The 12,139-nt window shown below is 48.2% G+C and overlaps 1 protein-coding gene across 1 annotated transcript; it reads right to left on the bottom strand.

The window, feature by feature from the left end:
- Positions 1-5,440: 5,440 nt before the first annotated feature.
- Positions 5,441-10,799, bottom strand: LOC135566454 (peptidyl-prolyl cis-trans isomerase NIMA-interacting 1-like; the record flags this gene model as incomplete). Its single annotated transcript, XM_065014162.1, has 4 exons — positions 5,441-5,600; positions 6,138-6,248; positions 7,526-7,660; positions 10,697-10,799. Coding segments are annotated over 4 exons (459 nt in total), but the record flags the coding sequence as incomplete, so codon positions are not given.
- Between the last annotated feature and the right edge of the window lie 1,340 nt (positions 10,800-12,139).

Raw genomic sequence — 12,139 nt, 5'->3', positions numbered from 1 at the left:
AGAGTCAATGTGTCAATGTGGAGGCTATATACAGGGGATACTGAACAGAGTCAATGTAGAGGCTATATACAGGGTACCAGTACAGAGTCAATGTGGAGGCTATATACAGGGATACCAGTACAGAGTCAATGTCAATGTGGAGGCTATATACAGGGATACCAGTACAGAGTCAATGTGTCAATGTGGAGGCTATATACAGGGATACGGTACAGAGTCAATGTAGAGGCTATATACAGGGGGTACCGGTACAGAGTCAATGTCAATGTGGAGGCTATATACAGGGGTACCGTACAGAGTCAATGTGGAATGTGGAGCTATATACAGGGGTACCGGTACAGAGTCAATGTGGAGGCTATATACAGGGGGCTACCAGTACAGAGTCAATGTGGAGGCTATATACAGGGGACACCGGTACAGAGTCAATGTGGAGGCTATATACAGGGGGTACCGGTACAGAGTCAATGTGGAGATTATATACAGGGGGTACCAGTACAGAGTCAATGTGGAGCTATATACAGGGGGTACCGGTACAGAGTCAATGTGGAGGCTATATACAGGGGTACCGGTACAGAGTCAATGTGGAGGCTATATACAGGGTACCGGTACAGAGTCAATGTAGAGGCTATATACAGGGGTACCAGTACAGAGTCAATGTGGAGGCTATATACAGGGATACTGGTACAGAGTCAATGTGGAGGCTATATACAGGGATACGGTACAGAGTCAATGTGGAGGCTATATACAGGGGGATACCGGTACAGAGTCAATGTGGAGGCTATATACAGGGGATACCGGTACAGAGTCAATGTGGAGGCTATATACAGGGGATACCGGTACAGAGTCAATGTGGAGGCTATATACAGGGGATACCGGTACAGAGTCAATGTAGAGGCTATATACAGGGGATACCAGTACAGAGTCAATGTGTCAATGTGGAGGCTATATACAGGGAGTACCGGTACAGAGTCAATGTAGAGGCTATATACAGGGGGCTACTAGTACAGAGTCAATGTGGAGGCTATATACAGGGGGTACCGGTACAGAGTCAATGTGGAGGCTATATACAGGGGGTACCGGTACAGAGTCAATGTGGAGATTATATACAGGGGGTACCGGTACAGAGTCAATGTGGAGGCTATATACAGGGGTACCGGTACAGAGTCAATGTAGAGCTATATACAGGGGGTACCGGTACAGAGTCAATGTGGAGGCTATATACAGGGGGTACCGGTACAGAGTCAATGTAGAGGCTATATACAGGGGTACCGGTACAGAGTCAATGTGGAGGCTATATACAGGATACCGGTACAGAGTCAATGTGGAGGTTATATACAGGGGATACCGGTACAGAGTCAATGTGAGGCTATATACAGGGGGGTACCAGTACAGAGTCAGTGTGGAGGCTATATACAGGTACCGGTACAGAGTCAATGTGGAGGTTATATACAGGGTACCGGTACAGAGTCAATGTAGAGCTATATACAGGGGTACCAGTACAGAGTCAATGTAGAGGCTATATACAGGGGTACCGGTACAGAGTCAATGTGGAGGCTATATACAGGGGGTACCAGGTACAGAGTCAATGTGGAGGCTATATACAGGGGTACCGGTACAGAGTCAATGTGGAGGCTATATACAGGGGGTACCGGTACAGAGTCAATGTGGAGGCTATATACAGGGGTACCGGTACAGAGTCAATGTGGAGGCTATATACAGGGATACCGGTACAGAGTCAATGTGGAGGCTATATACAGGGTACCAGTACAGAGTCAATGTAGAGGCTATATACAGGGGGTACCGGTACAGAGTCAATGTGGAGGCTATATACAGGGGTACCGGTACAGAGTCAATGTGGAGGCTATATACAGGGGTACCCAGTACAGAGTCAATGTGGAGGCTATATACAGGGGTACCGGTACAGAGTCAATGTGGAGGCTATATACAGGGATACCAGTACAGAGTCAATGTGGAGGCTATATACAGGGGTACCGGTAGAGAGTCAATGTGGAGGCTATATACAGGGGTACCAGTACAGAGTCAATGTGGAGGCTATATACAGGGGTACCGGTACAGAGTCAATGTGGAGGCTATATACAGGGGATACCGGTACAGAGACAATGTGGAGGCTATATACAGAAGGTACCAGTACAGAGTCAATGTGGAGGCTATATACAGGGGTACCGGTACAGAGTCAATGTGGAGGCTATATACAGGAGATACCGGTACAGAGTCAATGTGGAGGCTATATACAGGGGGTACCGGTACAGAGTCAATGTGGAGGCTATATACAGGGGGTACCAGTACAGAGTCAATGTGAAGGCTATATACAGGGGGTACCAGTACAGAGTCAATGTGGAGGCTATATACAGGGGGTACCAGTACAGAGTCAATGTGAAGGCTATATACAGGGAGTACCAGTACAGAGTCTATATACAGGGGGTACCAGTACAGAGTCAATGTGTCGGCTATATACAGGGGATACCGGTACAGAGTCAATGTGGAGGCTATATACAGGGGGTACCAGTACAGAGTCAATGTGGAGGCTATATACAGGGGGTACCAGTACAGAGTCCATGTGGAGGCTATATACACGGGGTACCGGTACAGAGTCAATGTGAAGGCTATATACAGGGGGTACCGGTACAGAGTCAATGTGAAGGCTATATACAGGGGGTACCGTACAGAGTCAATGTGGAGGCTATATACAGGGGGTACCAGTACAGAGTCAATGTGGAGGCTATATACAGGGGGTACCAGTACAGTCAATGTGGAGGCTATATACAGGGGGATCCGGTACAGAGTCAATGTGGAGGCTATATACAGGGGGTACCAGTACAGAGTCAATGTGTCAATGTGGAGGCTATATACAGGGGGTACCAGTACAGAGTCAATGTGGAGGCTATATACAGGGGGTACCAGTACAGAGTCAATGTGTCAATGTGGAGGCTATATACAGGGGATACCGGTACAGAGTCAATGTGGAGGCTATATACAGGGGGTACCGGTACAGAGTCAATGTGGAGGCTATATACAGGGGGTACCAGTACAGAGTCAATGTAGAGGCTATATACAGGGGGTACCAGTACAGAGTCAATGTGGAGGCTATATACAGGGGATACCGGTACAGAGTCAATGTGGAGGCTATATACAGGGGGTACTGGTACAGAGTCAATGTGGAGGCTATATACAGGGGGTACTGGTACAGAGTCAATGTGGAGGCTATATATATACCACCCATATTCGTCAGGTCACACCTCACCCCCATATTGATCAGGTCACACCTCACCCCCCATATTGGTCAGGTCATACCTCACCCCCATATTGGTCAGGTCATACCTCACCCCCATATTGATCAGGTCACACCTCATAACCCATATTGATCAGGTCACACCTCATAACCCATATTGATCAGGTCACATCCACCCCCATATTGATCAGGTCATACCTCACCCCCCATATTGATCAGGTCATACCTCACCCCCATATTGATCAGGTCACACCTCATAACCCATATTGATCAGGTCACATCTCACCCCCCATATTGATCAGGTCACATCTCACCCCCCATATTGATCAGGTCACACCTCACCACCCATATTGGTCAGGTCACACCTCACCACCCATATTGATCAGGTCACACCTCACCACCCATATTGGTCAGGTCACACCTCACCCCCATATTGATCAGGTCACACCTCATAACCCATATTGATCAGGTCACATCCACCCCCCATATTGACCAGGTCACACCTCACCCCCATATTGATCAGGTCACATCCACCCCCATATTGATCAGGTCACATCTCACGCCCATATTCGTCAGGTCATACCTCACCCCGATATTGATCAGGTCACACCTCACCCCCATATTGATCAGGTCACATCTCACGCCCATATTCGTCAGGTCATACCTCACCCCCATATTGATCAAGTCACACCTCACCACCCATATTGATCAGGTCACATCTCACGCCCATATTGATCAGGTCACACCTCACCCCCATATTGATCAGGTCACACCTCACCACCCATATTGATCAGGTCACATCTCACCACCCATATTGATCAGATCGAACCTCACCCCCATATTGATCAGATCGAACCTCACCCCCATATTGATCAGGTCACATCTACCCCCCATATTGATCAGGTCACATCTCACATATTGATCAGGTCACATCTCACCCCCATATTGATCAGGTCACATCTCACCCCCATATTGATCAGGTCACACCTCACCACCCATATTGATCAGGTCACACCTCACCACCCATATTGATCAGATCAAACCTCACCACACTAACACAAATGCAGCAAACATACTGTATCTGAAAGGCCATTAAAAGGACGGTGATCAGTGTTTAGGGGTTAATGGGTCGCTTAACACAAAACTGTCATGCGACGTTTATTGAACTGGAACACACAGTAGCAGCATCAGACAGACACCCAACAAAATAAAAGTCCAGAGACAGGCTTAAAATAAGAGTCCTTTAATGGTGGGAGATGAACAGATCATATGAAGTGCCTCTTGGCAGATTCAAGCTTACAAAACACTTCCCCACATGCATACTGGGTATTGTAGTTCCCTGGGAACATAGGAGATACAGTGAAGCAGTAAATGGAATGGGGGAGGACTACAAACATGGCAGAAAGTGGACTGTGCCTGACTATTGTACCACTAAGGGATGTTGGTAGCCATTTAAATAATCCCATGAGTCAGCCTTCTGTGTGTCGGTCTCCTATGAGAGACTATGGAACACTGGTCAACCACTAACCATCTGACATGTTATCATTGAGAGAGAATAATGCCTTGGCAAACAGAGGGGACACTATAAATGAGGGGGTGGATGGGTAATGGTCCATGTGAACACACAGACTCACACTCATTCCGCTCAGTCAGTCAGTCACTAATGACAGGTCTCTTATTTTCACACACACAACGATGCAGCCAAGGTAATGGGTACAGGGATAAGGGGTGTTGATGGTGTCAGTGTAAAGCTATATAGAACAGAACGGGGGGCTTCTAAGGTAGTAGGGAGGACAAGAGGATATTTGAGGGGTGAGAGATAGGAGGGGCTTTTCAGGGAAGCGTGGGGTGTTCAGGCGGTATTCAGGGGCGATGGGGTATTCAGGGGTGATGGGGTGTGACGGGGGGTATTCAGGGGTGATGGGGTGTTCAGGGTGATGGGGTGTTCAGGGGTGATGGGGTGTTCAGGGGTGATGGGGTGTTCAGGGTATTCGGGGTGATGGGGTGTGACGGGTTAATCAGGAGTATTCAGGGGTATTCAGGGTGATGGGGGTGTGACGGGGTATTCAGGGGTATTCAGGGGCATGGGGGTATTCAGGGTGATGGGGTATTCAGGGGGTGATGGGGGTGTGACGGTATTCAGGGAGTATTCCAGGGGTGATGGGGGTATTCAGGGGGTGATGGGGGTATTCAAGGGGTGATGGGGTATTCCAGGGGGTGATGGGGGTATCAGAGCCTTGTCTCTATCCCGTGCGAAGGATGACGTGAACTCCAGAATCGGTGAACACCGGACCACTCATGTCTCCCACCTTCAGAGCGAAGGACGCATCCTCAAAGGGCTTCTGCATCTGACCTGAAACACACAAACACCTCCATCACAACTAATGTCTCCCACCTTCAGAGCGAAGGCTTCTGCATCTGACCTGAAACACAGACACACCTCTATCACAACTAATGTCTCCCACCTTCAGAGCGAAGGCTTCTGCATCTGACCTGAAACACACACACACACACAGACACCTCTATCACAACTAATGTCTCCCACCTTCAGAGCAAAGGGCTCCTGCATCTGACCTGAAACACACACACACCTCTATCACAACTAATGTCTCCCAGCTTCAGAGCGAAGGGCTTCTGCATCTGACCTGAAACACACACACACCTCTATCACAACTAATGTCTCCCACCTTCAGAGCGAAGGGCTTCTGCATCTGACCTGAAACACACACATACCTCTCTCACAACGAAAACAGAAAACACCTGGAAAACAGGACTTTGTGCCTGTCTGTGATTGCATGCTTGTGTGTGTGTGTGTAGTATATGTTCCATTTGACCGTGTGTGTGTGTGTGTGGATAGTATATTTTCCATTTGACAGTGTGTGTGTGTTACCTCTGCCGAACAGTCCCAGGTCTCCTCCGTTGCGTGCGGAGCTGCAGTCACTGAACTGAGAGGCCAGAGCCTCAAACTCCTCCTCTCCTGACTGCATCTGCTCTATGTACTCTGCAACATGTTAACACACACACACACACCATGTTATGTAACACTTACACTACAACATGTTAACACACACACACACACACCATGTTATGTAACACTTACACTACAACATGTTAACAAACATACACACAGAGCAACAACATGTTATATGTATATATTCATATTGGCCATATACCACAACCCTCAGGCCTTATGGCCTAATTCTATACTATTTATTGCATCTTAGCCTATGTAGCTCGGTCATCGCTCATCCATGTATTTATATGTATATAGTCTTATTCCACCCCTTTACTTAGATGTGTGTGTATTAGGCCGTTGTTGTGGAATTGTTAGATTACATGTTAGATATTACTGCAGTCGGAACTAGAAACACAAGCATTTCACTACGCTCACAATAACATCTGCTAACTGTGTGACCAATAACATCTGATAATCGTGTGACCAATAACATCTGCTAACCGTGTGACCAATAACATCTGCTAACCGTGTGACCAATAACATCTGATAATCGTGTGTATGTGACCAGTAACATCTGCTAACCACGTGTATGTGACCAATAACATCTGCTAACCGTGTGACCAATAACATCTGATAATCGTGTGTATGTGACCAATAACATCTGATAATCGTGTGTATGTGACCAGTAACATCTGCTAACCACGTGTATGTGACCAGTAACATCTGCTAACCACGTGTATGTGACCAATAACATCTGCTAACCACGTGTATGTGACCAGTAACATCTGCTAACCACGTGTATGTGACCAGTAACATCTGCTAACCACGTGTATGTGACCAATAACATCTGCTAACCATGTGTATGTGACCAATAACATCTGCTAACCACGTGTATGTGACCAGTAACATCTGCTAACCATGTGTATGTGACCAGTAACATCTGCTAACCACGTGTATGTGACCAGTAACATCTGCTAACCACGTGTATGTGACCAATAACATCTGCTAACTGTGTGACCAATAACATCTGATAATCGTGTGTATGTGACCAATAACATCTGATAATCGTGTGTATGTGACCAATAACATCTGCTAACCATGTATATGTGACCAATAACATCTGCTAACCATGTGTATGTGACCAATAACATCTGCTAACCGTGTGTATGTGACCAATAACATCTGATAATCGTGTGTATGTGACCAATAACATCTGACTTGACATGCACGTAGTTTATCAAACTGTCTCTCACAACACACCCAGAGACGGTCAAACATTAGATCAAATGTTGTCACACCAACTCTTTCCCCCAACTACTCACTTTGTATGAGGTCGAGGGCCTCCTCTTTGGAGCGCGTGATGTTCTCCTCCCTCCAGGAGGACGGGCGACGCGATTGGCTGTGCTTCACCAGGAGGTGGGAACAACGCACCTTGTCTGGCTCGCCACTCCCATCACCTACAATTCAATACAACTTTATTGTCCCCTCCCATCACCTACAATACAAATGCGTTCATCCACCTCTGGCCTGCTCGCCTCCCTACCACTGAGGAAGTACAGTTCCCGCTCAGCCCAGTCAAAACTGTTCACTGCTCTGGCCCCCCAATGGTGGAACAAACTCCCTCACGACGCCAGGACAGCGGAGTCAATCACCACCTTCCGGAGACACCTGAAACCCCACCTCTTTCAGGAATACCTAGGATAGGATAAAGTAATCCTTCTCACCCCCCTTAAAAGATTTAGATGCACTATTGTAAAGTGGCTGTTCCACTGGATGTCTTAAGGTGAACGCACCAATTTGTAAGTCGCTCTGGATAAGAGCGTCTGCTAAATGACTTAAATGTAAATGTATTGTCCCCTCCCTTCACCCACTTCACAAATGTATTGTCCCCTCCTTCACCCACAATACAAATGTATTGTCCCCTCCCTTCACCCACAATACACATGTATTGTCCCCTCCCTTCACCCACAATACACATGTATTGTCCTCCCTTCACCTACAATACAAATGTATTGTCCCTCTCCTTCACCCACAATACAAATGTATTGTCCTCCCTTCACCCACAATAAAATGTATTGTCCTCCCACCCTGATAACCAAATGTATTGTCCCTCCCTTCACCCACAATACAAATGTATTGTCCTCCTTCACCACAATACAAATGTATTGTCCCTCCCTTCACCCACAATACAAATGTATGGTCCCCTCCCCTTCACCCACAATACAAAAATGTATGGTCCCTCCTTCACCCACAATACAAATGTATTGTCCCCTCCCCTTCACCCACAATACAAATGTATTGTCCTCCCTCACCCACAATACAAATGTATTGTCCCTCCCTTCACTCCACAATACAAATGTATTGTCCCCCCTCCCTTTCACCCACAACACAAATGTATTGTCCCCTCCCCCTTCACCCACAATACAAATGAATTGTCCTCCCCGTCACCCAATACAAATGTATGGTCCCTCCCTTCACCCACAATACAAATGTATTGTCCCTCCTTCACCCACAATACAAATGTATTGTCCTTTCACCCACAATACAAATGTATTGTCCTCCCTTCACCTACAATACAAATGTATTGTCCCCTCCCCTTCACAAATGTATTGTCCTTCACCCACAATACAAATGTATTGTCCCCTTCACAAAATGTATTGTCCTCTTCACAATACAAAATGTATTGTCCCCTCCCCCTTCACAAATGTATTGTCCCTCCCCTTCACAAATACAAATGTATTGTCCCCTCCCTTCACAAATGTATTGTCCCCTCCTTCACCCACAATACAAATGTATTGTCCCTCCCATCACCCACAATACAAATGTATTGTCCCCCCACTTCACAAATGCATTGTCCCTCCCCTTCACCCACAATACAAATATATTGTCCCTCCCCTTCAAATGCATTGTCCCTCCCCTTCACCCACAATACAAATGTATTGTCCCTCCTTCACCCACAATACAAATGTATTGTCCTCCTTCACCCACAAATACAAATGTATTGTCCTCCTTCACCTACAATACAAATGTATTGTCCTCCCCATCACCCACAATACAAATGTATTGTCCCTCCCCATCACCCACAATACAAATGTATTGTCCCTTCACCCAATACAAATGTATTCACCTCCTTCACCCACAATACAAAATGTATTGTCCCCTCCTTCACCTACAATACAAATGTATTGTCCCCTCCCTTCACCCACAATACACATGTATTGTCCTCCCTTCACCTACAACACAAATGTATTGTCCTCCCTTCACCTACAATACAAATGTATTGTCCCCTCCCTTCACCCACAATACAAATGTATTTCCCTCCTTCACCCACAATACAAATGTATTGTCCCCTCCTCACCTACAACACAAATGTATTGTCCCTCCTTCACCCACAATACAAATGTATTGTCCCCTCCCTCCTTACACCCACCTACAATACAAATGTATTGTCCCCTCCTTCACCTACAATACAAATGTATTGTCCTCTCCCTTCACCCACAATACAAATGTATTGTCCCTCCCTCCACTTCACCCCACTTCACCACAACACAAAACACTTTGTGCATCACCAATACAACTTAATTGTTCATATGATGCTACAACAGTCTTCTTCATCCCCCCCAAACAGCAGCACATTTCACACAGTAGAGGAGCAGCACATTTCACACAGCAGAGGAGCACACTTCACACAGCAGAGGAGCAGCACACTTCACACAGTAGAGGAGCAGCACACTTCACACAGCAGAGAGCAGCACATTTCACACACAGTAGAGGAGCACAGGGTCAAACCATAGTGCAGCCCCTGGATGGAGAGACAGTATGTTGTTGGGTTAAGGGCCGTGCTGTGGGTTAAGGGCGGTATGCTGTTGGGTTAAGGGACGGTATGCTGTTGGGTTAAGGGCGGTATGCTGTTGGGTTAAGGGCAGGTATGCTGTTGGGTTAAGGGCCGGTATGCTGTTGGGTTAAGGGGGCCGGTATGCTGTGGGGTTAAGGGCCGGCATGCTATTAGGGTTAAGGGTCCGGCATGCTGTGGGTTAAGCACCGGCATGCTGTGGGTTAAGGTATGCTGTTGCGGCATGCTGTTGGGTTAAGGGCATGCTGTTGGAGTTAAGGCAGCATGTTGGGTTAAGGAACGACATGCTGTTGGGTTAAGGAGCCGGCATGCTGTTGGGTTAAGAACCCCGGCATGCTGTTGGGTTAAGGGCCGGCATGCTGTTAGAGTTAAGGGCCGGCATGCTGTTGGATTAAACCCGGCATGCTGTTAGGTTAAGAGGCCGGCATGCCTGTTGGGTTAAGGGCCGGCATGCTGTTGAGTTAGGGCCGGCATGCTGTTGGGTTAAGGGCCGGCATGCTGTTGGGTTAAGGGCCGGCATGCTGTTGGGTTAAGGGCCAGCACCCCCCCCTCCCCAGTTTAATTTTACAGTGCCCCACCCGGGGATTCTAACCGTGACCTGTCCTTCTGAGTCCATCCCCTTAGCTGCTGGGCGACCTACCTGACCCCACCGGACGCTCCCACTGGCTGGCATTGGTGATGTGGTTAAAGTAGTACACTCTACCTAGGAAAGGGAGAAGGGAGAGGAAGAAAGGGGGAGTGAGGGAGAGGAGCGAGGGGAGAGGGAGGGAAGAAGGGGACGGGGAGGGGAGGAAAAGGATGGGGGGAGTAGGGAAGGAGAGAAAGGATGGGGAGTAGGGAGAAGAGAGAAAGGATGGGGGTAGGGAAGAGAGAGAAAGGATGGGAGGTAGGGAAGAGAGAGAAAGGATGGGGAGTAGGGGAAAGAGAGAAAAGGATGGGAGTAGGGAAGAGAGAGAAAGGATGGGGGTAGGGGGAAGAGAGAGAAAGGATGGGGGAGTAGGGGAAGAGAAAGGATGGGGGGTAGGGAAGAGATGAGAAAGGATGGGGGTAGGGGAAGAGAAGAAAAGGATGGGGAGTAAGGGAGGGAGAGAAAGGATGGGGATAGGGGAAGAAGAAAGGATGGGGAGTAGGGGGAGGGAGGGAAGAAAGGATGGGGAGTAGGGGAAAAGAAAGGATGGGAGTAGGGGGAGGAGAAAGGATGGGGAGTAGGGGGAGAGAAAGGATGGGGAGTAGGGGAAAGAGAGAAAGGATGGGGAGTAGGGAAAAGGATGGAGAGAAGAGAGATAGAAGGATGGGGAGTAGGGAAGGAGAGAAAGGATGGGGAGTAGGGAAGAGAGAGAAAGGATGGGGAGTAGGGGAAAGAGAGAAAGGATGGAGAGTAGGGGAAGAGAGAGAAAGGATGGGGAGTAGGGGGAAAGAGAAAGGATGGGGAGAGGGAAAAGAAAGGATGGGGAGTAGGGGAAAGAGAGAAAGGATGGGGAGTAGGGGAAGAGAGAAAGGATGGGAAAGAAAAAGATGGGAGTAGGGAAGAGAGAGGATGGGGGTAAGGGATGGGGAGTAGGGGATGAAAATGGGGAGAGAAAAAGGATGGGGAGGGGAAGAAGGATGGAAGAGAGAGAAAGGATGGGGAGTAGGGGGAGGAAGAAAAGGAGGGAAGGGAGAGAGAAAGGATGGGGGAGTAGGGAGGGGTGAGAAAGGATGGGAAGGAGAGAGAAATGGGGGAGTAGGGGAAAAGAGGGGATGTGGAGAGGGAGAGAAAGGATGGGGAGTAGGGGAAGAGAGGATGGGGGAGTAGAAAGAGAAAAGGATGGGGAGTAGGGGAAATGGGGTAGAGAGAAAGGATGGAGAGGGGAGGGAGAAAGGATGGGAGGGGGAGAGAAAGGATGGGGAGGGGGGAGGAGAAAGGATGGGGGAGTAGGGGGAGGATGGGGGTAGAGGGAAGAGGATGGGAGTAGGGGAGAGAGAAAGGATGGGGAGTAGGGGGAGAGAGAGAAAGGATGGGGAGTAGGGGGAGAGAGAGAAAGGATGGGGAGTAGGGGAGAGAGAAAGGATGGGGAGTAGGGAAGAGAGAAATGGGGTAGGG

Source organism: Oncorhynchus nerka, unplaced genomic scaffold, assembly GCF_034236695.1.
Source record: "Oncorhynchus nerka isolate Pitt River unplaced genomic scaffold, Oner_Uvic_2.0 unplaced_scaffold_4883, whole genome shotgun sequence".
In the NCBI taxonomy this organism is placed as follows: Eukaryota; Metazoa; Chordata; class Actinopteri; order Salmoniformes; family Salmonidae; genus Oncorhynchus; species Oncorhynchus nerka.
Note: the sequence above shows the minus strand (reverse complement) of the source record. Positions and strands in the feature narration are given on the sequence as shown.